The sequence below is a fragment of the Anser cygnoides genome, chromosome 12 (assembly GCF_040182565.1).
Source record: "Anser cygnoides isolate HZ-2024a breed goose chromosome 12, Taihu_goose_T2T_genome, whole genome shotgun sequence".
Taxonomy (NCBI): Eukaryota; Metazoa; Chordata; class Aves; order Anseriformes; family Anatidae; genus Anser; species Anser cygnoides.
Window position 1 is genome coordinate 2,613,108 of NC_089884.1, and position 27,329 is coordinate 2,640,436.

General features: G+C 50.4%; 1 protein-coding gene and 1 non-coding gene across 3 annotated transcripts; both read left to right on the forward strand.

Moving 5' to 3' along the window:
• The first annotated feature begins 1,305 nt into the window (after positions 1–1,305).
• On the forward strand, positions 1,306–1,378 carry TRNAM-CAU (transfer RNA methionine (anticodon CAU)). Its single transcript has one exon. It is a non-coding gene; the product is annotated as a tRNA-Met (tRNA).
• Positions 1,379–1,740: 362 nt separating this feature from the next.
• FBXO31 (F-box protein 31) lies at positions 1,741–26,507 on the forward strand. Of its 2 annotated transcripts, XM_067004574.1 has the most exons (10): positions 1,741–2,132; positions 8,966–9,037; positions 10,805–10,891; positions 14,923–14,999; positions 16,331–16,498; positions 17,198–17,272; positions 18,933–19,042; positions 19,804–19,957; positions 20,545–20,912; positions 22,104–26,507. In XM_067004574.1, exons 1-10 carry the CDS (start codon positions 1,769–1,771, stop codon positions 22,324–22,326), a joined length of 1,698 nt encoding a protein of 565 aa, XP_066860675.1. In that variant the 5' UTR covers positions 1,741–1,768; the 3' UTR covers positions 22,327–26,507. The 2 variants fall into 2 exon arrangements, with proteins under 2 accessions (XP_066860675.1, XP_066860676.1); XM_067004575.1 differs by lacking the exon at positions 10,805–10,891 and having other exon boundaries at positions 1,742–2,132.
• Positions 26,508–27,329: the final 822 nt, after the last annotated feature.

The window sequence follows — 27,329 nt, forward strand, 5'->3', positions numbered from 1 at the left end:
TGTCATCAAGGACATCTTTCATTTCATTCACGTGTACATCCTCGCCACCAGCATTTTTGCTGTCCTCCCCACGAATCCGTCAGTTCCTGAACAAACAGACATGACAGGGCCTTCCAGAGCCGTGTCGGGAAGTTTGAGTAGCAGGCTGAACGTAATGTAACACGGGGGAAAATTCATGTGATTCCATACAGGTGCAAAACAGCTACAGACAGATTTCCAAACAGTTCATTGTTTGGGGTGACTCATTGTTCATGTGCCTCGTTTTAGGCGCTTGGAGCAGCTTTTCTTAATTTAAGCAGAATTGTGGGCACTCAACTTGTCCGTCACCGAAGACCCGGAGGATGAACCGAGCTATTCAAACGACGGCCTCATTCTGCACGTGAGCTACTGCTGGGGGGAGGAATGCTTGGCTCAGACTGTCAGAAGCTGTGTGTTTACTCATCTTGTGGTTACAGCAATTTTGTTCCTGCCGTAGCCGTGCAGCCTGGACTCATCACCTATCACCTGACGGTCCTGAAAGCACAACAAGCCAGATCCTTGGAAATCAGGATATGGTCCCGGTGACAGCAAGGCTCGCCCACTAGACCCCTGGCAAAACCCTCAAGCTGTTCGAGGCAACCGAGGATCTCTTCTTGTCTGTTGGGAGGGCCTCATGTCCGAAATTCCTCCTCCTTCTGGCAGTTGTTTACTCTGCAGGCGATCGGCCTCCCGGCAGTGACTCCTGTGGGTGAGGCTTGGAGGCTTTCGGCATCAATTAAATGCCTGCTTTCCCGTCTTTGGCCAATTTATGTATTTGTAGTCAGATTGTCATGGTGACCGCTGCTGTGGGACCCTGGCTGAGGGTGAGGCCTGTTGGTTAGGACGCAGGGCAGCACCTGGGCTGCCATCAGGGGCCTCTTCCGCCGAGCACTTCAGCGAGCGCAGAGTTCCTTTCACCACACAAATCCCAGATGAACAGCGACTCTTCAGAGCAGAGAGGCGAACGAGGCTGGCTTTAATTTTTGCAATTACGTGAGAACGGCTTAATTTCCTTGCAAGCGTGGTGCTCACAGCACGTCCCCAGGCAGCATTCGGGAGCCCCAAACACTTCAGGAACATAACAGCAAGGCCATATAGAAACGTTCTGGTAAAAAACCAAATCTCATGGTTTAGCTCGTGGAACGGCACGGGGAAGAGGAGCCATTTACAAGAAGGAACCTGCCCTTCAGAGCGGGAGGCTGGCACCGAGGGCAGCGCCTCACAGCGGCGGGACGGGGCGGGACGGTGCCGCCATAAGGGCTGCAGGCGGGGGAGGCGAATCGAGGAGCCTCGTTAGCGCAGTAGGTAGCGCGTCAGTCTCATAATCTGAAGGTCGTGAGTTCGATCCTCACACGGGGCAAGAGGGTGTCCTCCTTTTCTATAAACGGAAGGGAGAGGTGCTTTTAAACTTATTTTTGTAATATATTTTTATATTTCATCTTTTTATATTTCATCTTTTTATATTTTATTTTTTATATATATATTTTTATTCGTTATATTTTAACCGGTTTCTCCCGCTGCCCCCACCCGCCAGGGGGCGGCCGACCCCCCCCCCCCCCCCCGCCCCGCGCAGACCTCCCTGAGGCGATAACGGCCGCCGGGCGCCCGTTACCGCGAGGGGGCGTGGCCACGCCCGGCGACGGCTGCTCCGATTGGCGGATCCGCGCGGAGGGGGCGTTCCCCTTTTTTTAAACGCCCCGCCCCTTCCGCCGCTTCCGCCCCGGGGCGCAGAACGGCGGCGGCGGCCGCCATGGCGGTGTGCGCCCGGCTGTGCGGCGTGGGCCCGGCGCGGGGCTGCCGCCGGCGGGGGGCGGCGCGGGAGCAGCGGCGGGGAGGGGACGGCGACAGCGAGCCCGACACCGACACGGAGCCCGAGGAGGCTGCCGGTGCGGCGGAGGACGAGGAGACGGAGCGCATCGAAGGCTCGAGGCCTTCGCCGGGCCCCGCCGAGGCGGGCCGGCCCCCGCTGTCGCTGCTGGAGCTGCCCCCGGAGCTCCTGGTGCAGATCTTCGGCTCGCTGCCCGGTACCGACCTGCCCAGCCTGGCCCGGGTCTGCACCACCTTCCGCCGCATCCTCCGCACCGACACCATCTGGCGGCGGCGCTGCCGGGAAGGTACCGCCCCGGGGAGGGGGCTACGGGGGCTGGGGGGGGCGGGGGGAGCCCGGTTTGGGGGGGGTAGGGGTCTGGGGGGGGCGGGGGGAGCCCGGTTTGGGGGGGGTAGGGGTCTGGGGGGGGCGGGGGGAGCCCGGTTTGGGGGGGGTAGGGGTCTGGGGGGAGCGGGGGGAGCCCAGGTTTTGGGGGGTAGGGGGCTGGGGGAGCACGGTTTAGGGGGGTAAGGGAGGATAGAAGGATGTGGTGGGGCTGGGGGTGTCCGGTTTGGGGGCTTTGGGGGGGGGTAAGGGGGGCTGGGGGAGCCCGGTTTGGGGGTCGGGAGCTGGGGGAGGGATGGGGGGGTGCGGGGGAGGTGGTTTGGAGGTTGTGGGGGGGAGGACGGGGGTGTTGGGGGTGTGGGGACTCGCAGGGGGTGTGAGGATAGGGATTGGGGTTTGGGGTTTGGGGTGCAGCACCCGAGGAGCAGGAGGCTCCCAAAAAACGTGGGGGGGTGAGCCCCTGGGGGGCAGGGGGTGTGTGTGAGGGGCTGGACAGCAAAATGGGGGGGTCCCTGGGATGGGGGGCGGATAGATGCAGGCCCTGGGAGACGTCGCCTTCACCTCTGCACAAATCCTGCAGATGGGGGAACGTCAGGTAACGGGGAGAGGGAAGGAGCAGTGTCCGCAGTCAGGCTGCGCCGGGAAGGAGGGAGGCACTGGGCGTGCAGCCGGGAGTCTGGGGAGCGGGGGGCTGCGTAAAGGGGGAGTGAAACCCCCCCGTATCCGCAGGAGGCGGGCAGGCTGGGTAGGGTATCTCGTCCTGCCCGAGCTCGGGCGTGCTGTGGTGGCATCCCAGCGGCTCCTGGTCCGCATGTGCATTTCCTGGGGAGCATCTTGGAAGGGCGCTGCGCTGCATTAACGCAAAAATTAGGGGACGTGTTGTGTCTTGGTGTTTAGGCTGCAATTCTTACTCGTTACTCCTCACCTTTACCTCCCATCAGCATGACTCTCTGTCCCGTTCTTTAATCCAGCGGCTGTTAATCCCACCATCCAGGTCCTGTCTTGCTGCGCTCATCCATCTCTCCTCGTAGCGTGGTCCTGCCGGGTGCATCTGCTGCCAGCTCCTGGAGTCACACACATTTCCTTGTCATTCCCTTTCTGTTTTTAACACCAGGAAGGGCGTAAGGATGAAGAATGTAGGTATGGCAGAATGGCTGTCTGCCGTAGGCAGTGGGATGTGCTCAAGTGCATTAAACCTTGCAGGGATGAATTCTTGCTTTATCAGCACTATCCAGGAACCCTTGGGCAGTACAAAGGCTCTGCCTAGAAAATGTGCACCAAAGCGTTCTTATTTCTTCGCTCAGCATGGGATGATCCCAATAACTTTGCGTTTTTTGGAGGCAGGCTAATAAAATAGCATCGTTCTTTCCTTATACTCCTCTGCTGATGCAGGTTTGTGCACTTGAATGGTTTGCAAAACTTCACCAGTTCTTAGCGCTTTGCACAGTCCTACGCATGTGCAAGTAATTACCCTCATGGCAGTACTGTAACTTTGAATATATGCATTTGTAAGTATAAAATTAGTCACCATTTTAGGAACCTGTTTTATAGTTAATTTCTGTGCTTGTATCTCAGTGGTACTGTTGCATACGCTCAGCTACTTTGTGTTCAAATGTGTGCATGCAACTACCTGGTGAGTTCAGTTACCTGGGTACACGTATGGACTTATTATAAGAATTTTAAATATATATATAAATACCTCTTTAAAATCTAGACTATCCTGACGTGTATTTCTGTATAGCAGTACGTCACTGACTACGTGATAGTCAAACGCCAAATATAATTACCTTTTATAATCTCTTTCAAAAACAAGGCACTTCCTTCCTAAGGACGGTTCTTAATCACGTCCCTGTTTCTGCCTGAGTTTAAGCGTGACGTGTCTCGTTGTGAAGCTGCAGGTCCTAGAAACGGAGCGAGAGCACGAGCGCTAACCAGCTTGTACCCTTGTCTCGGGCAGGAGCAGCGCTGGATGCGAGGGAAGGCCTGGCTGTTGCCCAAATCTGGTGGGGCACTCAATCCTTCGAGAGTTGGTGTCGTCTTCTTGCGCCGCTCTGCGCCGTCTCAGTTTTAGAATAGCCTTGAAAAAGTGTTGTAGCTGGTGCAAACGTCCAGAGGGCTTGTCTGGAAGGTGAAGGAGTGGCTTCTGCTGGTGGTTGTAAACTGGGTGAGTGCTGGGACTAACCAGGAGCAGTTGTGTAACACTGGCGGGGCTGTGTTAGGACTGCTGTCCTTTTATCATCGCAACTGTTTGGGGTAAACAATGTCTCTGAATTGCTCCTTTGGCAGGAAGGGAATTGCAGTCGCTTTCATGTTTTCTATAAATAGGAGGTTGCTGATCTCTGCAGCGGGAGCAGAGTTGAAGCACGCTTCACCCTTGCTGGTGGCCTGGCCTACCTTGATTAACGTCTGAGAGTTGATTTTAAATGGTAACCACACCTGGAAACAGCCCAGTTGTTCACAATAACCAGGTCTAGAACTTGCCTGAAAAGGCTTTTGATTGTCAGAACAATCTCCATTAGCTTCAGAACCTGCTGAAAAGTGTCATCCAAAGGTGTTAAAGACGCTAGCCTTCAGCAAGCTTTATAGACAGAGGTTCCTGGGCAGGAGCGTGGGAAATCTGGTTTATATCCTCGGTGAGGGGGTTGTTGGATGGAGTTTAGCTCTTACAAGACTCTGGAGAACCCGTGCAGGAGCGTAGCATGCAACTGCTCCCGCAACAGGAACTTTTTCTTGTGGCGCTAGCCCTTAGTAAATGAGAACGTGGCTTCTATGAGTCACAAGGCTTTAAACTCCCTTTGCGTGAGGTTAAAGCATTGTGTGGTGTTTCCTTGGTGAACCGTGGTGGACTTTCCTTCCTCTTTGAACACCTTCTTTGTCAAGGAGCTGTCTAAAAGCCAGTGGTTTGCTGTTTCTCACTGCCATGGCAGGTGCACAGCAGTCATCCTGCAAAGGGTCTTAGGTCTGTCGGTAAGTTGTAGGTCTGAAGCTCCCCTGTCTCTTTCCTTTACAGTTTCCACAAATGCTCACATTCGTTGCAGATCATGACTCCTTTCGGTCAGCTCTTTGTTTGCAGTTGCAGAACGTGTCAGTGGTAGCTACAAGCCTTCCCCCGGGAGAAGTGTTTGGGAAAGTATCCCATGTATTTTAATCCGATAGTTCAGCCTTTGGAAACAAGCCGGTTCCAAATCTGTCCACCTGGTATTTCAGGGATGCCGTCCTGAGAATCTCCTGTTTTCATGGTGTCTAAAATAATCCAGTAAGTTTCTATGCCTTCTGTGTACAGACCTGTAAATGTGCATTTATCCAGGGCTAATTAGAGTACTTGATTAGTCAGGGTACAGCTGAAACTTAGCAGTCCTAAGTGTGTCAAGCCCTTGCAGGCATCCTCATTTCCTCTGAATTGCAGATGTCCGTATGCAGGGCTCGGAGCCGCTTTCTGGCATTGCCATGCTAAGAAAGACACAAAGAAAAAGCAGGGGTGTGATCTTTGATGTGAGTACAGGCTTTCTTCCCTACACTGGTTGACAGTGTGCTTTTTTTTATATAAAAAAGTAGTGTTTTTGGCATCCAGGAAGAGAAAACTACTTATCCAAAGGAGCATGAAAGGAGTAAATGAGAAGGAAATGAGCGAGGAGGAGTAGTAGGCCAGAGCTAGGTGTGCAACGTGGCTTCTTCTAGAGGAGGAGGAAACGTGAGGCTTAGAAGAGTGCACGGCTAGAGCAGGCCAGGGAGTGGCTTACACTTGCAGATGTATTAGTGCAGCTCGTTGTACGTGGGGACTACCTTTCCACATCCTTTAAATTCCAGTGCATGTGGCTGTGGAAGCAGCACCCTGTCACCACGTTCGGCAAGTCTTCCAGGAGCTCATTGCAAACCTCATAAAACAGACTTGGCAGCTGGGCAAGTAAGGACTTTAAAACCAGTTTCCGTCCCCGTTTTTGAAGCAGGATTAAGTAGGCAGTTTCTAACCGTATAAATTCCACGTGTGAATTTCTGTGGCTGTTAACTCCTTAAAATGCTTTGCACAGTGAGCTGCAGCACTGGGATGTTTCTTTAACATAGAAATTCCTCTTCAGTCCAGTTAAGTCTTAGGAAGCATGAGTCCTTCATAGCCTTCTGGGAGAAGGCTTTCTTCTTTACAAAGAAAACCTCATCAGCTTTAGTTTTCTGTAACTCTTGAAGCCCTACCTAGCGGTAATTCTATGTCCCTCTTGTCCTCTGGATTAAAAAGAAAGGGCCAGCTTTCTTGCTTAAGACCTTCAGAATTTTTGTAGGCGCTGGGAGCCAAGAGATTTATTTTTCTCATCAAGCAGCTATCGTGATGTGAACAGCTCATGAGTCAGGAGCACTGAACTGATACACTTACCCAGAGTTAAGCCATCAGTCTGGGGTTCTGGCTGCTTGTAGTCAGGTTTGCTGAACAAAACAGTAAGGACTGGTTATTGTAAAACAAGATGAGCGAATATTTCAAGTGAGATTGTTTTCTGATAACCCAGGACTTATACAAAGGTGTTTATAATGTCAAATAGTGTGGAACAATATCGAAACTTCCAATGTCTGTCTTTTTTTCCTTTAAGGGAGCTTGAACAGAACACCAAATCTTTCCAGGAAGGATTTCAGCTGCAGAACTTGGGAAATGCACCTTTACCAGGGTTCTTGCTTTCATGAAATTTCCCTGCAGGTTGTCAAGGGCACGAAGCCGGGACAGAGCTCTCACGTCAAACCCGTTCCCACCCCAGCCAGTTGTTTTGGGGTGCCTGCTGGAAGTCGGTCTGTCCTAGAGCTGCACTGGGACTGCAGCTGAAGTGATTTACAGATCTATTAGGGAAAACGCTGCGAGACGTCAGGACCTTCTAGAGGAAGGCAGAATGTCACTGTGCTAGTATTGCTGTCGGCAACGTGGAGAAATGCCATTTGGGCAGGATCCTCTGCATGTCTCCTCCCTTTCTGATGCAGTATAAATATCTTCGGTGACACTGACTTGAATCTAGCTGCAACGCCTGCTGCAGAAGGCATGCATCCCGCAGATGCTGTGGCCAGGTGAACGTTTGTTTACATGGAAAGAGCTGGCTGTTTACAAACAGCAGGCTATAACCACCCTGCTGCTGTCACCTTAAAAGATCTCCGACTTTCTGATCAGCTGAGGAAACATACTGTTCCCTCCATCCCTTTGATGTAATTACCAGACACATGCCCGCTCGTGTCCAAACGCAGGCTGGTGGCTCAGAGCCTCGCGGAGCCCTGCAGGAAGGGCAGACGGGGGATGACCTGCAGGGTGGGTCTGGATTTCCAGCCTCGAGCGGAGCTCTGGTTTCCCAGAGCTGCAGCAGGGCCGTGCAGGGTCAGCTGGCCGTAGCCCAGCACTAAATAGCTTGTTTGTGCTGGGCTGGATGTGCTTTCCTGCAGGCTCGGCTGTCTGCTTCCTGGCTAATTGTGCCTCCTCATCCCACCTTGTTTTTGATGCACGTAGAGCTTCCTCCTTGGAAGTCAGCAGGACTTTTGCCGTGGACTTCTGCGTCTTTTAATAAAGGGCAGTGCGTTTGTACCTTCTGCCTGCTCTTTTATCGAGCTTGCTGCTTACCCAAAGCAATGTCACGCAGAACGTGCGTTCCCCGGAGGCAGGCTGACAGTAAGCTTCGTGGGTGCTTGATCATCGTGTACCACAGGCGTGGTATTTATAGACTGAATGAGGCTGAATTCATTCAGGGAAACTTCTGCTTTTCTCATATGTGAAAACGAAGTCTCTGTTTGCAGCAGGTTACCGGCATTAGGTAGTGGTGTTTGGCAGCCCTGCTTGATGGTCGATTCGGGGAAGCTCAGCTGAGGATAAGCTCCATGTTTAATGGTTTGATGAGGGTCTTCACAGACGTGCTTTTGTATCAAATGTCTGACTGGTGTTTGGTGGTGCTCGGGGAAGCTGCTGTTTGATCTGCAGGATAGATGGCTTTGATGTCAAGGAGGATAGCTTTCTGTACTGAGAGCTAACGGGGTTGCTGCAGCAGCCTGTTTTTTGTTGCTGATGATTTTTTGGGATCTCCCTCCTCTCATTTCCTCCCTCTGGTCTTCTAATGATTTCTTGTGCTGAGATGTTAGTGCTTGCTTTTTTTTTTTTTTCCCTTAGAGTTTCTTAGAAGTTCAGCGCTGACTTCCTGAAAACGAAATGAGATGATCTCATTTTCTGCTTCAAAGCTGCCTTTAAGGTCTCTGGATTGCTTTGTTTTCAGGGTGTTCTGTAAGCAATCAAAGGCATTCGAGCATACAACAGACCCATCTCAATCTGATCAGCTTTCCAGTGTAACCATATTTGTACATGCTGATGCCTGTTTTATGTCTCCGTTTCATTCTTTTTAAAGTCTGTGACCTTTTCCTTAGGATCCTAATAAGCTGTTTTCTCTGTTGGGTTCCTCGGTGGAAGTAAATAATTACTACACGCGACCATGATTTGATCTAAATGAGCATACATTCCAAGCTATAATGAGTATGTCTTCCACATTTCACACCCTTTCCAGACTAGGTGTAAGCTTCTGTAATTTTGTCGTGTTTGTGTGTTCCTTATGGTGTGTTTGTTGCAAGCATTGCTCTTAAAATGTATTAGGTTCCCGATCCCAAACTGCAGTGAAATTACATCTAGCTTTCCATTTTCTCTGCAAAAGAGCAACGAGATCCTGGACTCAGGTTGCAGCTTGCAAGAACGTACCTAATAAGATCCCATTTTTGCTCAAAGAGTAGATATGGAGGTCCTGGGTAGCAAACACCTTTGTGCCTGAGCTGACGGTGTTATCCATGTCGTTGCAGAATACGGTGTCTGTGAGAACCTGCGGAAGTTGGAGATCACCGGCGTGTCCTGTCGAGATGTGTATGCCAAACGTAAGTGATCGAGCTGGCGCAGATCTGTATGTCCTTGCTTAGTACCAACCGAAACCATACACATGCTGAATATTTATTAAACTTTGACAGATTAAGTTATTCAGAATTACCTTCTAATGGCAAGGGCGTCTGTGAAGATAACATCTTTGGGATTGTATTTCATACTAAGAATTGGGATATCTATGTCCCCCACTTCTTTGGTAGGAAAAAAGCATGGCACTTAAATTTCCTATAGAGCATAATGAAGGTTTCTCAACCTTTCCGGCTTGTTTTACCCTTTTCAGATCGTGCTAAGGAATTAACTGATACTTTTCATAGCTGGAGGCAGCCCATGCCCTAAAGTAACGAAGTCTTGATCTCAGCGAAAGGATGCCATTATGCTAGCAGTGGGGAAGAGCTGTCAGTAAAGGGGTGAGCGCTCCTTTGGGCTGCTCCTGAAGGAAGTGTCTGTGTTTTAGGGGTGGCTGTGAGTGGGACCCCAGCTCCTTAGACCAAGTGTGCCTTCTGCAAGATAGATGCACGCTGTCTTACAGCGGGGAGGGGGGTCATCAGAGAGGAGAAACTGTCCCCCCGTCCCCAAATCTGGTCCTTTGCAGTCAGAAGCGGAGCTGCCTGCTCTGAGAGCTCCCATGTCAGCGCTGCCAGGCTGTGTTTTCTTGGTTGCACCACCACAAATTTTGTAAGGATCCTTGGGATAAAAAGCAAGATTTAACCTGTGGCGCTTGAACTGTGGCTTCTGGCTGCTGAGATCAGGTCCTGTTTTATGTAGCAAAAGCAGTAACTGTCCCAAGCTGCATCGTGAGAAGTCTCTGCGGGCTTTTCAGAGCCAAAATCTGGCTTAACTTCCACACGTGCTTTATTTGCTGAGCCTTGAAGCAGCGGTGACTTCAAGCATCGATCTTTATGCTGGAAAGGAAGAACTTCTAGGTTTTAATCCCATCTTTATTAGACTTGCTGAGCATCTGCAGGCAAAATTACTTCTTCACCTACTGACCTTCTTTACCTGTCTGTGTGCATGAAAGGGAACTGCCTGATTTGTCTGCAAAGAGTTGCACTTGACACGAGAACCACCTCTGCGACAGGCTTCATGGCATTTCTGAAGAAGAACCGTGCCCTTATCCTAACCAGCCAGCAATCCTAACTAGCGTGGTTGCTAGCTAGGAATGGCCGAGCACTACTCAGGATGCTTGGCAGCTATTTCTGGCTTTTGGGGGATGCACTGTCTTGGCTCTCCTGCTCAGATTCAAGGTTTTGCCTTGTTGCAAACAATTAGCGGTTTCAGAACGGTTTCGTGGTGGTGTGACCCCATTTTCTCTGCTGTCCTGTAAACCTCGCTAATTGCAGAAGAGTTAATTTGGGGCTACTGGCAGAACTCTCACAAGCTTTTCTGCCCACTGAATGTGCTTCTACAGGAAGTGGTGCGGGAAATGAGGGACTGAGCTTAAGTGTTAGAGAGCACGATTAATGCAACAACTGGCCTGCCATCTATGTAGCTACTTGTCCTGAGACACTGTGGAGGGAGCCTTATTTCTCTTTAACTTCCCTGGATGTCAGTTGTAAATATTGTCTGGGGGAACCTTGAACGTGCTAAATTCTGTATAAGTAATTCTATCTGTGTATGCTTGAGGCTGGGGCGAATGGAGACAAATTGGTGCACCACAGCTGGAAGTAAAGCCAAAAGGGAGTCGGGCCAGATTCATCGCAAGGTTACGTGCTGGTTACGGTGGAGCCGAGTTCTCTGGTACTTACCCTGCTGTGTCTGTTCAGGTATAAACCCACGAGTGAAGTCGGGGCGTTTTATGAAAATCCTTCCCGACTACGAGCACATGGAGTACAGAGATGTTTACACCTGCCGTACGTACCTCCTGCTGGTTGATGCTTCCTGCACTAAGCACACACGAGATGCTGCATGGAGTGTGACTTTTTGCTTTAAGCAAATTATTTTGGGGTGGATCTTGGGGCTGAACGGAGGGCGTTGTTAGTCAGTTCTTTCTGCTGCTCGTGAGTGGAGTAGTCCGACCCTTTGGAGTGACAGTGTGAGTAGGGTACACGGTGAGGGCTTCTGGTCTTCTTTTGAAATGCTTCAGGTTAAAAAATTGTCCTGACCAGGCCCAGAAAGAAGGGTCTGTGAAGAACACTCAGTAAAGAAGCACTCGCTCTGCTCTTTGTGCATCGCCCCTTTCTTAGAAAGTATTCAGATACACCGGTCAGGGCTTCTGAAAGCAAGCCTAAATAAACTCTGGGCTGGCAAAAAGCCTTGTCTCGATCCAGATGAGCTGTATTCAGATCCACAGCCCTTCCTATACTGATTCCTTCCCTGCACAGTGAATCCTTTCAGCCGCCACCCCCTCTCTAGGAAATACTGCTGGTATTTTGGAGATTGCGATCAGCATTCTTCTCAGTCACGAAACTGCTCTGGGTTATCTGTTCTTTGCCTCCTGATTTCGTGTTTAGGACAGAATAGCAAAACATTTCAGTCTGATGCTCAGTCTTCTGCAGGAGTTGGAGGGAGCACTGATCAGATTAAATCCCTGGAGGAGGCCTGTAGTGCTTGGTGTTTGGAGGGGGTGTTCGGCTGTCTGCTGTTCCATAGGGGAAAGGTAATTAATAAGGTCACTGCAGAGGAGTTCTGCAGACTCAGGTCGCTAATTCACTGGTGCTTGGGAATGGAGTTTTTCCACGCATGCTAACAAGCGGAGTGGATGCTGCAGGCTTGTCTGTGCTAAAGAAGACAGCTGAGCATGGGCCACACAGATTATCTACAGCAGGCCACGATGATGGTGTTTTTCCTGCCAGTCACAGCAGATAAGCAGTGGCAGTGCTGCTGCAGGAGTCAGAAGAAAGCTGTAGTTCTGGCAGTCCTGCCCGTCAGCACCAGCCTTGTTCTGGAGCTGGGTGGGATGGAGAGGCTCTTCCAAAGCTGCCCCTTGGGATTTGGGCTTCCTTTGTAGGTTGGTACCTGGGTAATTGCTCTGAGCGTGCAGCTTGTGGTGGCTCTGAAATGGCATTTTGTGCTGTTCCCTCAGCTGTGAATTCTTTAGCTGCAGCCCCAAGCTCCTGAATTCTGACCCTCTTTTCTGTAGGGGCTTGATGTATTACTTGGGGAACAGCCAGTGCGTTTTTTTGCCTGTTTCCCTCTTTCCCCACCTGTGTGTTAAGTCTGTGCTGCCAGGATTTGTCATGTGAGTGCTCCCCAGTGCGTGTCCACGCAGCGTTAGGTCAGCTCAGATCACTTTCCTCGGGGTTTTCAACCAGCCTGGATGACACTTTGCTCTTTCCACTAGCAGGGCAGTTATTGCTGGCTGGGGGGCTGTAACTGCTTACCTTGGTATCTTGCTGCATCCTGGGAGTCTGAGTTGCAGTAGGTCAGGTCTTCTCCAGCCAAAGCAAGCTACCTCTGCTTTAAAAGCTGCAGAACTCATTGAAAAATCCCATTACCTTTTTTTGTATTTCCCTCAAACCTGGATGCAGGTAACGTAATAGATTTAATTAAAACAGTAGCATATGAAAGCATCTGCTCTGCTCCTGTTTTAATAACCTGTTCTGGGGTTGCAACCTGCCTGTTCATCCCGCTGGTGTTTGTGGTATGCCAGCTCTGTGCTGCTTGCTTGGACCCGCTCTGCATTTGCTCAATGTCACTTCCTTGTCCAGCACAGGCGTTAGACCCTTCCTAAGCAGCCTCCTGTGGATGGGAGCTTGGGCATTCACTGCTTTTTCCTAGCCCTTCTTCCCCAGCTGGATTCACGCTGCTTTTTCATCTGGAGAGCTTGCAGGGCTGTGTGGCAATGTGGATAACACCCAGGCTGGGTGGGGGCTGTGCTGAAGCTTCCTGTGGATGTATTTTTGTTCCATTTGGCAGGATGTGGGCTCAGAAATTTGGATAGGCAAAGAGGCTCCTTCAGGACTGAGAAGAATTGGAAGTGCACATAGCAGAGGAAAGCCTTGGAGAAAGACCCAAGTGCGGTTTTCTTTCGAGGAGTGGGGAGGGAAACAGCTGTCAGATCCATCCGTCTCCTGCCATGGAGTGCCAGAGCTGGAGCTCGACAGGTTGTCCCTGCTGTGGATAGAGCTGGAACCCAGAGGTTGTTCAGGCCTTTAGCTGACTGCCAGCGTTTTCCGCGATAACTTCTTTCCTCCGGAGGCTGCACAGCTCTTTCAGCCTCCTGCCTCTTCCGCAGCCCCAGGCTTGCAGGTGACGGGGCAGCTGGTTGAGTTGGGCTGTGCACGAAGCAGCCACGTTCCCTGACCCGCTGCGGCTCCTGGAGCTGGAGCCGTCTGTTTGCTCAGAGGGAGCAAAACAAGGCTCACCTTGCCAGGCAAACACTTTCCCTGCTCCTGCAGAGCCTGCTGGCTGCAGCTCCCAAGGGGCTTCAGGCAGGAGCTGGGGGAGGACGAGGGAAATACTCCCTGCTTTGTACAGCTTAGCATCAAGTTTTCTGTCCTAAAAATAAAAAAAGCTGGGTTTTGTCAGCTCCACAGACAGGGTGGAGCAAGCGGATTGTGGCGGGTGGAACGGCTTTTACGCATACCGTGTATTAATATGTAACTACTGCACCGAGACGAGGAGACGGGGAATGCGGTTCGCCTGCTCGTCTCCGTGCTGTTTGTGCTGCACTTGGTTTGCTGAGTGAAACCAGGCCATCAGTCCTAAATTGTTTACTGCACTGGAAAAAGTTTCTTCCAGGCCAGTTGGCAGCAGCTCCGGACAGCCCTCCCTGGTGTCCTAAACCTCTGTGGAAGTTCTCTGCTTCGGTGTAATAAAAACATCCCCACGTTGTTGCTGTCCTGGGTAGTTAAAGGAACAAAGCTGCACTGAATCTCAGTTCTTCCTATAAAGTGATGTGAAACAAAACTCTCTCTTCAGCCTGGCTCTGTAGGTTAAAAGTGGTGGTTGTGGCTTTCCGAGTTAGCCGTGAGCATCATCGGAAGGCCCATGTGGTACCTCCTTGCCATGTTCTTAGAAATAACACGCATCCTCCTTGTGTGTCCCCACACAAAATTATATGGACAAAATCCATGGCTGTGATTGTTAGGAATGGAGGCAGGTAGCATCTCCAAGCTTTTGTTGGGATAATTCTCTATCAGGCATTAGATTCTGTTTGCTGAAAATTTTCCTATTTGACCTTTGATTTTGGTGTGACTGAATGCGCATCCAGCTCTGCGATGAGAAACTGAGGAGCCTCGTCTGCTGCGGTAGGCTTTGAGAGGGACGTGGAGGCAGGCTGTGGGCACTGCCGTGGGTAGCAGCTTGCTCAGAATTTCTGGGGCTGTTACTGGGCTCATAACCACCCCACCAGATCTCCCTCCCCACTTGGCATGGTCTCTGCGCTTCGCCTTTGCTGCCTCAGTGGTTGCTTTTAAGGACACAACTCTAGAGACAGGTTTGTCTCTGCAAGGAGGGGAAATTCTTTCAAAACACTTGAATTTCCCTATCCCTTACTGCCTTTGTGTCCTTATTTTCTGTTGCTTTGCGGTCTGAGACATCAAATATGTTTTTGGTAGCCGGAGGTGGCAGATTCTTTATTTGTTCTTAGCTCTGGGTATGGCATGTGATTTGCATCAACAGGGCTGCGTTGCAAAAGTTTTCTGGTTGTTCCTGCTGAGGTATCTGGTTGTGTCAAGTCCTGGAAACGAAATCCTGCCCCTGCAGCGGGGCAGAGCTTCAGAGAACAAGGCAAATCTGTGTGAACTTGTGGGAGGCCTCGGTTGAGAAGTGCCTCGCTGCGGTTGGGTGTAACCAGCTTTCACTTCCTTCGTCAGGGCTGTTGGGGGGGGTATTGGGCAGCGTTGTGTGCGGTTTGTGGTAGCCTGCCTTTTTCTTTCTTTTCCCCAAATCCCGATTCCTTAGCTCGATGTGCTAACGTCAGTGTCTCGCTGTTCCCTAGTGCTGCACCGATACCGCCACATCTTGGGATTATGGCAGCCGGACATCGGGCCCTACGGGGGACTGCTGAATGTGGTGGTGAGTACCTCGGTCTGGGGCTTGGGAGTAGAGGACTAAAGAGAGTCTTCTGCGTGCCACTTTCTAGTCCTGGTTGCCATCCACGTGGTAGCAAGAAGTCTGAACAGCCACCACTCAAGCACATGACACGTTCCCAGAGGTTGCTTCTCGGATCCTTTAATCATCACTACCTTTATGCAGACAGTCCTTTTGTTTTTCAGCTGCTCTCCAAACAGCCACAGGAACAAACGAAAAAACAGGAGGAATGTTTCAGGGCAAGGCTTCATTTAGACTCATGCTGATATTCCAGTGGCTGGCATGGGAATCCATTCCTTGTGCTTTGACTGCAGCAGAGACTTGAGCATTGGCCCATCACTTTCACCTGCAGCTGAACACTGTGCAAAGGGTTTTGCGCTTGTGTTCCTGTGGTTTGCCAATTTTTTAACCAGCAGTGCCTAAGCCTAATGCATCAGATGGAGCTGGCGTCTGCCAGTTCTGGTGCTGCTGGGCAGAGCAGTTAATGAGCAACACTTCTCTCTGTATTGTTGAGAGCTGGGCAAGAAGCTTGCCTGAAGCCCTTGTACTTTGCACCAGGGTTCAGCAGGTGACAGGCTGAACCGTAACATGACAAGGCCTGTGTCCTTTGGGTTTTGCAAGGGTCAGTTCTGTGAGCTGGTGTAAGAGTGCGTCCAAGTGCACCAATGCTTACACGATATCATGACCTTATAAAGGCAAGCGTGCCTCTGTGGCACTGCTCTGCTTTTGTCTCACGTCTTGCTCTTTAGAAAACATCCTTTCTCTGAAATCGTAGTGCTGGAGGGGAAGGATTCTGTTAGGCGTGCAGGAAGAGGGCTGGCACTTGTACCTCTCAGCAGAGGGGATTGTTGCTTCCTGTGCTGTCTGTGAGTAATGGAGCCAAATAATTCCTCGTCCAAAAGGCACAGATAATCATGAGAAGCAGAGCTCCTCCATGTGAGTATCTGCCAGCATGAGCTCTCAAACCAATTAGAGCTTGACTTGCTGTGTGGTCTCTTCAGTGCAGTCTCCCTCTCCGGATCCTGCGCACCAAGCATCCGTCACAAAGTCCTTTGCGGTAATAAAAGCCTGATCATTTTCCGGTGGTGCAGAAAGCCTTGTAAAGAAACCCTCTCCCGCTTCACCAAGGGTGTGCTGTGAGTGCATATGGTCTGGTTTAATTGCTGGAAAGCAGTTTGGAAATGCAGCAAGCTGTTCTGCAGCTCCTGCCCTGATTGAAGAATAGGCCCCAGGCTTGTTTGCTGCAAATGTCACAGAACGTGGGCAATGCTGACAGTGTGTGATTGTTATTTTATTTTTTTCCCATCCCTCTGCAGGTAGATGGCCTGTTCATCATCGGGTGGATGTACCTGCCGCCTCATGACCCTCATGTTGATGATCCGATGAGATTCAAACCTCTCTTCAGGATTCATCTCATGGAGAGGAAATGTGCAACAGTTGAGTGTATGTATGGCCACAAGGGGCCTCACAATGGTCATATCCAGGTGAGCTTTTCTAGCATTTTACACATCGTGTGTCCTAGGGGCAACGTGTGTGTGTGCACACACCTCGGATCTAGAAGTGGATTCAGTAGAAAATATATATTTGTAGAAGGACGTGGCTTTCACCACCTTGTTTTATGTGTGGATGCCAGCTTTCTCCTCATTGCGTCTTCCAAGTTGTATGAGCTGCTCCCTGTTCTGAATTTGTTCACTGTACAGCAAGGCTGTTGTACTTTCTTCTGTAAGACTGGAGCCGGGTGGGAGCACCAATATGTGTTCCTGCTGAGATAAAGGATACATAAAGAGGCTTCGTGTAGCTGCTGAACGTGCCCAAGCAGGGATGCAGACCTGGTTGGTTTAAGATGAGACTGTGGGAAGGCGATTTAGCATCACCCATTCAGTACAGTGAATGCTTTGAAAAGCTTCCTGAGGGCTTACTTCCTCTTCCTTAAAATAGAAAGCTCAAATAGAGAAGCAACTTGAAACTAAGGTATTTCATTAGAATGCGATGGGGTTTTATTGCTTTTATTTCTCTATCCTGTAGCAGATGCACTCGATATCACTTAATGGCGTCTCTCCTGTGCCAAAGTCAGTAACACCTGTTTTGTAAAGCATGTGCTCTAAGCAGTCTTAGTTACATCATCCCTAGGCATCTCTAATCAGGTCTGTAACCTTCTAAATTCTCCTCCACGGTAACTCCAGATCGTAAAGAAGGATGAGTTCTCCACGAAATGCAACCAGACAGATCACCATCGGATGTCAGGGGGAAGGCAGGAGGTAAGAGTGCTTTGCTAAGAGCCTGGCGTAAGGCTGCTTGTATGCCTCCTCTCTGAAGATAAAACACTGCTGCCTTATCTGAGCTCTTAGCTAATATCGGGATCTGGGAGATGGTCTTCAGGGTTCTAATTTCTGTTTATCTGAACATGCTTGAAAACCCAAGCTCGTAGCCTCAGGCTGTTTTATTCTCATCTTTTTCGATTGAGTAGAATTGTTTGTGACTTGAATCAAAACTTAAATCTGCCACACTTAAAGAATTGCAGGGTCTTGGGGAGCCCCTTCTGCGAGTGCCGAGGGGTGGTTTAAGGATACAGTGTGTGGGATCGGTTCATCATTACACCTGCAGAGTGCCTGGGTGGAGACCCTTGCCTTACCTCAGAGCGTGGCAGGGTGTTAGAGCAGGCTGTTACGTCCATCCTGTTGAGCAAAAGGCTATTGCTAATATTAGGCAGTTCTCTGGCAAGGTGCTGTTTTCCCCCAGTACTGGGCTGTTTGATCCCGAGCACCTGTGCTGTGAAGCTGTTCCTGTTTGATAGCAGGGCTGTCTGAAGAAAGACAGCACTGTGCATTGTATGCCATGCAGCACTCACCAGACTGATCTATGATATCGCTGTCTGTACGATTAAGATCCTTCAGACACAGACCTAAACTCGAGTAACAGCTGCATTTGAATACTGGGTTGTCAGCGGGGCACATTTCCACTGCTTGTCGTCTTCATCGAGGGATTAAAAGCTTCATTTGTTTGTTTATCCCGTGACTGTGTAAGGTATACCCAGCAAGGCAGATTCCTGCCTCAAACTAGGTGCTTTAAGGTGTAGGTATAACTGTCACGATGGAAATTGTCAGCTAATAAATGTTCTAGGTAGCAACATTTTCTGCCAGGAGCCCAGCTAGCTAAACATGACAAATCAGTTGCTTCTCACATATGCTTTAAGGTGTCTGCCTACTAGCAGGAAGCAGCTGGGTGAAAGGTTTAGTTCAGTGTTTTCTGGTTCTGTAGCAGATGAGAAATGCTTTAATACTTTCAAAGCGCTGCGTTAAGTATGTGCGGCGTTATGGTAATTGGAGGATCTGGCTTTAGAAGATAAAGCAGGTTCGGAATATCACTCGGTAGGCTGCTATCTTAGCATGAGCTGTTATCATGCTAACTCATGTTAGGGTATTAACTTGTCAGAGCCGGTGCGGAGGTACTTTGGGAGCCTTGTTCAAAGGACCCTTTGGATTTAGATGCATCGTTATTATATCAGCAGGATTTAACCTCCTAAATCTTCAGTGCCTTTCAAAAGCTGTCCTTTTTATGTTTAACGTGCCAGGACAGAGCACTGTAGTGGCCTTCTGGGCACAAAATGGGTTTCTGCAAGGTAGGTCAGGACATAAACAGTAGATCAGCTGCTTCGCAGTAACAGGTGATGCTTATGCTTTTATTCTGAGGAGACACATTGCCTCTACCTGAGATTTATTTGAAGGGAAGCATATCTTTATTGTGTAGGGCAGTTACCATAATGACTGTGTGTTAAGCATTTTATTCCCAAATCCAGGCACAATCTGCTGTCAGAGCACATGCCCTCTCTGTGGCTCAACTCGTGAGTTGTGCTGATGTGGTGAGGTCACGCTGGGGTAGTGCCCCTGTTGCAAATGCAACGCCTCTGTCTTCCTGCAGGAATTCCGGACGTGGCTACGGGAAGAATGGGGTCGGACTCTGGAAGACATCTTCCACGAGCACATGCAGGAGCTCATCTTGATGAAGTTCATCTACACCAGCCAATATGAGTAAGGGCACCAGCTCTTTTTAGGTATTAAGGCTGCTGCGACTACGAGACCACATTAGATCCCTTCTTCTGAAAACAGGATGCTTGCAGTGACCTTTAACAGCCAAAGGAACATCACTGTTTAGTTTCTGTCTCTGCAGGCTCTGTGCAAAGATACGGTGAAGGACAGTCCTCTCTGTTTGTTCAGAGAGAGGAGATGTAATGAAAGCAATAATAATAAATTTCTGAGTTCTTTAAAATAGCTATGCGCAGTAAGATGGTTTTGAGCCATCTAACAGTGTTTAATTTGAAGACAGAGAAAATATCTGTGATCCCAAGGGGCTTTTTGCTTATTTTCCCTGTTAGTAAACAGTATGCTTTGTAGTGCACTAGACAGAAATTACACAGTCCCCGAGAACTTGTTTTTTCTTGAACTGTCACGCCAAACTTCTAATAGCAACCACCTCGCTGTAGCAAATATTTAAACACGCTTCACTCTTAGCTTTTCCAGAAATGCCAGGGAGTGGGGAGGCTTGCCGTGACCTTGCTGCAGGAGCATCCTGGTGTGCTAACGGGCGCTGATAGAGGGAAGCGGAGGGATGGTGTGTTTGCATACATCTGAGTGAAATCTGTGAAGCTTCTCGGCAGTGCTGAAAACACAGATCCCACCTCTGACTCAGTGACGACCCAAAGCTGCCTAGAGGAGCAGACTGCAAACACATTCTTCATTTCCAGGGGTGCTCCTTTAGCCTCCCTGACCTTTTCTTTTTTTTTTTTCCACAGCAACTGCTTGACGTACCGACGCATCTACCTCCCTCCTAGCAGCCCTGATGACCTTATAAAGCCGGGTCTCTTCAAGGGGACGTATGGGAGCCATGGGCTGGAGATTGTCATGTTGAGCTTTCATGGAAGGAAAGCCAAGGGGACTAAAATCACCGTGAGTGCATCTTCCTTTCTCTCAGCTGCTTGTTAAAACATTGTTTTATTGATGCCGTGGAGCCACAGGAGAGAGGTCACTGGAAGGTAATCAGGTGTTGCCACCCCAAAGCCTGTTCCTCATGGGGACTGGTGGCACCAGTGAATCCGAACACATGCAGCATAGCTAGAGTGAGCTCTGCAAAGTTTTTTCATGCTGCTACCTGGCTCTCTCTCCCTTTTCTGTCCCTACCAGCTGCTTTCTGAGAACAGCTGGTAGCAGGTTGCTGGAGATCACTTGTGCATCTGAGGAGTGGGTACCAAATGTTAGATGCTCTTCACTGAAGCCAGCCAAGCTAGTGAGCTCTTTCCTCTTTATGGAAAGGATTTGTGACAAAATTCAGATGCAGCTTTGACTTTCTTTCATCCTTGCAAGTACAGCCAGACTTGTAGCATTTGATGTAAAATTCTGTTTCTGACAGTTCAGGGAACAACGAATAAAGTCTATTATCTTTGTTGCCAACTTGGTGGTGGTGGAATGGGGTAAACTCTGTGGAAGTCAGGTGGGGGACCCTGCCCTGCAGCCATCCTGTTGCTTCCCTTCTCCAGGGAGATCCCAACATCCCAGCTGGGCAGCAGACCGTGGAGATCGACCTTGCGCACCCTCTGCGGCTACCCGACATTGAGAACCTTCGTGATTTCAGCGAGCTCTCCCGCATCGTCCTTGAGGTCCAGGAGCAGGTGCGTCGCGAGGAGCAGGAGGAGGAGCAGCGGCAGGAGGGAGAGGACCGCTCCCAGCAGGCTGCCTCCCAGCCTGCTGCACAGCCCCTGGGAGGAGGAGAAGGTGCCGAGGGGGAAGAGACTGCAGCTGGGGCCCAGGGGGCAGCCCAGGACCAGGCGCCAGCTTCCCAGCCTTTTGTGCTGCCCATGGGAGTCATATCAAGGAACGAAGACTATCCCCGGACCTGCCGAGTTTGGTAATGGCAGCTAGTGGTTTTATAGCCTGCTTGTGCCAGCTCTTTTTTGAAATGGAAAGAGTAACCTTTGAGGCACATGCTGTATTTGTTTGCGCTTTACCTGCACGCAGATCTCCCAGCCTCTCGTGCTCAGGCTTTCCTCCTCTGCTGCCCTATCTCCTATGCTCTTGTTTGATCTCCCTCTTTCTTATCATGCTCTCATCTGCAGTCCTGCTTCCTTGGTAGATTTTTATCCTGTTACTTCTAAAAATAGCTCCTCTCTCGTATTTTGCCTTCTTTTTGTTTTCCTCCAAGAGCTGCCTGGCTCATATGTTTGGAGATCTGTTGGAGCTGCTTCCTGTTCCTGTGTGTCACTCGTGTTCCTTGGCTGTGGGAACACAGTGCTCGTTCCCACCCCTCCCTGGCGTCTGGTGCCTTGGGGCCAGCTCTGGAAAGGTGCTGAGCACCACAAGCAGTTGGTGCAAGTATGCAGAGAGCCTTGATGAGTGCGACCTGGAGTCAACGAGGCAGCACGCTAAATGAAGTGTGGAAAAAGAGCCCAAAAGCTGAGGCTTAGGCAGGTGACCTTCAGCCAAACATCTGTGCTTGTGGAAAAGCCTACCAAGAGCTGGTTAATCCCAGCAGGCCCCTGCTGTCACAACCAAGCTGTGTTTGAATAAAACCCAGTTCCACCTGCTGCTTGCTTGGAGGTTAGACTGACCTTTACTCCTCGCCAGCTCCTGGTAGATTTTTCTTTTTTTAGATTTTCTTTCTCTCCCTTCCCCTGGGTTTGTCACAAGGCTTGTCTCTCTGGTCACCCCCTCCACATGCGTTTCCTTTTCTGTGGGGATTGTCTGGGCCTAGGTTGAATTTTGAGTCACAGAAGTAAATCTCAGCAGGAATACTGGGCTGAACTACAGAAAAATTCATCCTTGGGGTGCAGGTGCAGATTAGAAGCCGAAAGCCTCAAGAAGGCACAGATGAATGCACGTAGCAGTGGAGGGTTTTCTTTTCTTTATATGGTTCATAGTGTTTTTGTGCTGTGTGATAAGAATGGGTGATTGTAAAACTCCCTGCTCTGTAGCACCTGGCAGCATGTTTGGCAATGGCTTCGTCATAGTTTTTTATTAATTTATTTATTACTATTTTTATTAAATTTTAAGTAGTTACGGCTGTTGTCAACTCTTTTCTGCTGTTCCTCTCTCCTTGCAGTTTTTATGGGACGGGGCTTATTGCTGGCCATGGCTTCACCAGCCCCGAGCGAACACCGGGTGTTTTTGTTCTCTTCGACGACGATCGCTTTGGATTCATCTGGCTGGAGCTGAAGTCCTTCAGCCTCTACAGCCGGATCAAGGTCTCCTTTCAGAACGCCGAAGCGCCTTCCCGTGAGGCTTTTGATGAAATGCTGAAGAATATTCAGTCGCTGGCTACTTGACGGGTGATGTGTGATGGACAGGGCTAGGGGTTGCAAAGGCTGCTGCACTCCCCAGCCAAGGATGGGATGGGGATTCCTCGTTCTCGGTACCTCTGAAAAAAAGCATGCACTTTTAATAAAGCCTTTTTACCCCAAATGTACACATCCCTGGTAAAATATCCGTGACTGCCCTTTCCTCCCTGTCACCCACACGCTGCTCCCTAGCAGTCCTTGGTACCCAGTCTGTAACGTAGCTTTGTATAGCTGAAGGGATCCTGCAGAGGAGGACATAGAGCTTTGTTGCTGCAAAAAGAATGTACTGGAACAAAAATATCTCGCGGTCAGAGGTGGATCAGAGAACATCTAATCGACTGGATGGACGCAAACCCTCTGCTGTGGCCATTAGCGGTCTCCCATGAACGAGCCCTCCTTCAAGGAGGGGACTTTGAAGCCTTTGCTGTGCTCCTGGCCAATCTGTCCTCCTGGGGGAGCTGCTTTACCCTCGTGAAAACCCGTGAGGTCCCCTGCTGCAGGCTGGCTGGCTGCTTAACGAGCAATTGCAGCAGGGGGTGACAAAGCACATCCTCCTCTCCAGAAACCTTTCTCTAGGTGCAGCGTCATCAGCAGAGGCTGGTTTAGTATACCCGCATCCGTGGCTGAGTTATCGGAGTGGGTAGTTTCCTCCTGAGAAATTCCCCTGGCTTGGCAGCGAGGAGGTTGGCAGCGCACGTGGCGTTGCCCTGGCTTCTGGAGCTTGGTGGCCGTGCTGTCCCTGCAGCTCAGGGGCTGGGGGTCTCCCTGAGCACAGAGGAGAGGATTCTTGTGTCTTAGAGGTACACAACTGGAAACGAGTGTAAGCTGCAGAAGCTGACGCACTCGGAACTGGTTTTGCACCTGGAAAGTTCATCTTAGATCTTTTAAAATGGGGCTGAAAATCTAAAGGAGGAAAAAATACAAACCTGTGAAGGGAGCCCAAATACAGCCTTTTTGACTCTTGTCTGTGGTAGCTAGCAGAAAGTGCCAATGTCGCTGGTGCTGACGTGACCCCAGTTAGGTGTCATTCTCGTGTCAGGTTTCCTTGCACAGTCTGAAGGAAAGGTGAGGAATTCGTACGTTGCCGTGGCTCATTCTGGTGCTTTTTGTGGTCGGTGCTGACAGGTTGGTGCTGCTGCTCCGCTCACAAGACCCTTCTGTTCCCTTTCTAGTTGCGCTCGTTTCATCCCAGATGATTGCTCCTTGCACAGAAAGCTCCTGGGCTTAATTTCTTTCCATGGTGCCTGCGTTCTCCGTGGCAGATCTGAGCTCCGCTGGGAGCTGTGGGCTGCTGGCTGGGGAGCCACGTTCCCCATAGACCGGCCTTTGCAGCAGTGTGCCGTAGGAAAACCCTGGCTAGTGCTAATCTGCAAGCTGTGAGTTGTGCTGTAAACCATCTCAGCGTTTGCATCGGTGCGTGCTGTTGTTAATCCTGTGTAGGAAGAGGTGACGGGGCCCTTGTGCGGGGAAGAGAGCAGCTTGTAAGGAAGGTCGTGGTTGCAAGTGAAATAAATCCTTTGGAGTTCTTCCCTGGCCGTGGTGGTGAACTGCGGTTCTCTTCCTAATACCAGCTGGATCTGTTTGTCTAACGAAACCCTGCCTTTACATCTTCTGCAGGTTTTGGTTTGTAAATGTCTGTACACGCGTTGCGGTGAGGATTCAGGGCCCCCTCTTACGGAGAAGCTTCAGTCGCAGCCTAGCTCCACGGGCTGCGAGCAGCTCTTTATTCGCGCCCTCACAAGGGCTTTTTGCCATTTCTGGCTCTCGAGTGTTCCCTCAAGCTGTGTGAGAGCCGAGTCTCCAGCAGGGGTTTGGAGCAGAAGGTCACGTCAGTCACGGGATTAATTCCTGTCTCTTTGGATACGGTTTCACAAGCCTCTGAGAATTCGAAGGTGATTTGGGGCGCTTTTTTCTTTGCTTCCTGCTGCCTCGTCAGCAGCGGAAAACCTGCCTCTGCGTTAGAGGTGAGCATCTGAAGTGCTGTTACCGTTCTGGTGAATTAAGCTCTAAGAAATCGGTTCTGAGCAGCCTGCTGGAGGTGTTCCTGGTGGTGTCAGCAGAGGGAATAGTCGGCTTGGATCTCATCCCAGCCACACGCGGGGCCGGGAGAGCTGCTGGAGGGAGAGGCAGGGTGGCGGTTCTGAGCCTTGGCACGCGGGCAGGGAGGTGAACTGGGGCTGAAATCGCGCACCTCGGCCTTTTGCCCTGGCTGGTGAGCTGTGTGCGGAAGGAAAGCACGTGCTTCATCTTGCAGACACAAGTTTCCAGCTTCGTTATGCAAATCAGGGACACCTGAAGACTTTAGGAGTCTGTCTGGCACCCGAATGGCCAGTTGATCTTGGAGCTCAGTGTCAGGCTGGTGCAGCCAGTGAGAGAGCTGTTTTGGGCTCTCCCTGAGAGAGCCTGGGGTGATGAGAGAGGTCCCTTGGGCAGCCGTTTTAATCGCTTGTCCTAAAACCACCTCCTGCTTCAATTGCTCTTTTATCTATGATTCTGATTTGTGGATTCCTCCTCCCTTCAACGTCCCCACTCACCTGACAAAAAAAAAATAAAATGGAATTTTATGTGACTGTCTTAATAATGAAGGTTTTGCTTTTCTAAGACTGAAAACCCAGCCTGTCACGATGCTCTACAGGTGCTTGGCCTGAGCCCTGAGTCACTGCCCCGTAAGTACAGCCGCGTCTCCTCCCTGAACTTGCTGTGCCGGGTTTGCTGAGCGTGTAGAGGTGTAGGTGAGATTCGCCGCCGTGTCATCAAATGCTTTTAGAAGCCGCGGCTCACGTTTTCCTTCCCGTCAGGAGCCTGCTGGGGGTGCGAGCCCTCGGGCGGCAGATGGCAGGAGTGCTTCGCTCAGGTCTGTTGCGCAGAGGGCCTGTCGGGCTGCGGTTTGCGCGTCTTGCGCCTCTGCTGCTCTGCTCGTAGCTCGTCGCTCCTGGACCTGTTCGGTGGCAGAGGTCAGGGGCTGCCTTCTGGAGGCCAGACCTGCTCGTCCGGCCGGGGAGGAGGGTTTGCAGAGGCAGGGTGTGCTGCGGGAGCCGTTCCTACGTCAGCTCTGCCTTTGTAGGAGCACCTTTGTGGTGTGCCGGCTGGCCTCAAAATGTCAGAGCGTGCCAGCCCTGATTAGAGGCAGAGCTGCTGGTACACAGCGGCTTTATTCCGTCTAGAGCAAAGGCACATGAAAAGAGCAAATTCTGTATTAACGCCGCTTCTTTTCTTTCTCTTCCCATCTTCTGCTCCTCAAAGCCTTGCAGGCTTTTGTGTGTGGTATTTCAGGAGCAGATTTTCTCTGCTTTGAGCGAGGAAAGCTGGCAGCGTGGTGAATCTGGAGAGAGTGGCGTAAATACTCTGGGTGCTGCTGTGCCTCTAATGGGTCCTTTGGATCTGTTTATGTCAGAAAAGCAGAATGAGGCCACGGGGAGTTCTGACTTCAGCTCTGAAGGCTTTGGGAGAGGGGAAAGAGCAAGAGGAGCAAAATTTTGGCACCTACAGGTGAATTGTTAAAAGGGGCAGGATTGGATTAGCAGAGTGCCCAGGTTCGTGGTGGATGCTGCCAGCCAAGCAATTCTACAATTCTAGCAGCGATTTCTACTGCTGCTGTGCCCTTCTGTAGAAAAACTTGGAGACAGTTGTCTTTATGTGTTGGTTCCAGATGCTGGGGAAGATTGAACTCACCTTGTCGGGGTTGAGAATACTCTCGGTGGAAGGATTTGGGAATAAAAGCGTTTGCAATTAGGTTGCAGAGCAGCGTTGCCCAAATAGCCACAGCAGGACCTAGGGCTTAATTCTAATTTAGGAGCATTAAGCAAGTGACTGACGTGCTCGAGCTGCCGTGCTCCTAGATGCCGCTTGCCTCATTGTCAAAACATACGGGTTTGGCCAGCTGGAAAAACAGAAGCATCAAAGATCCACCCAGTTTGTTTGTGCTGGGGCTGATTTCAGAGCTATAAATACGCCGTGATCAAGCATTGTGGTTGCAGGAGACCTATTTCAGTCCGCCCGGGCTTGCCAGGTGTTTGTTTTGCCAGAGGAGGACGGACAGAATTACTTCGACTTTGGCTACCAGCTTTCCTCCGCAGTGACCACTGAGATGGTGATTAAGCAGGAAACTTGTACTGGGGAGAAAGCAAATCCACGTGGAAGCTTGCTTGGAGGTGTGAACTACGGGGCGGGGGGGGAAAAAAGCAGCCAGCTCAGTGTTTACTTTCAGAGAAGGATGACTTTTTTTATCGCTTTTTATTAATTAAAAAAACTAGTGGAACTTAATGGGAGTGTTGGGTGTTGTGTGGGAATGGGTCGTATAATCTCAGCTTGCTAGTTTAGGAGGTGATCATGTATTAACTGTCTTGTAGCTGGGTGCTCGTGTGGCCAACAGTCTGCTGCTGTGTTCAGCTGCCGAAGGATTCCCCGCTGCAGGCCAGGCGGGCAGCATCGCTTACCGGTGGGGCACTGTGAGATCAGGCTGTGCAGTGGCAGATGAGTTACCAACACGTGAGTGCCACCGACTTTTTCTGTGCCGAATTAAGATGTATGACTCCTGGTTTTCGCTTGGATTGCAGCCTTTTTGATTTTCAAGGAAAAGAGCACTCGGATCAGCTGCGTTCGTTAGCTTAATTAAAGCAAACTGCACTTTTTTCGTTGACTAATACTGCTCCTTCCTCTGAGCAGGCGTGCCCTGTTTGTGTGTATTTGCACTCACCACTTTTAACGTGACACCAACAGACGAACCTGGGCATCTCCAGCAGGCTCGGAGTGAAAACAAGCCTCTCCAAAGTGGCTCTTATTAAAAACGAGGATGAAAGAGCAGATCCCTGCTTCACACAGAGGGGGGTGCAGAGGGATAAGGTGAGCTTTTCTTTCCAAAATGCCATTTGACATCCAACACCTCCGCTTTCGTGCCACAAACGTCTGTGTGGAACATGATAACAGGAGTTTAAATAACTCGCCTGCCCTGTTTGTTCCCCCAGCTGAGGTCTGGGGCTCTGCCTGCCCTT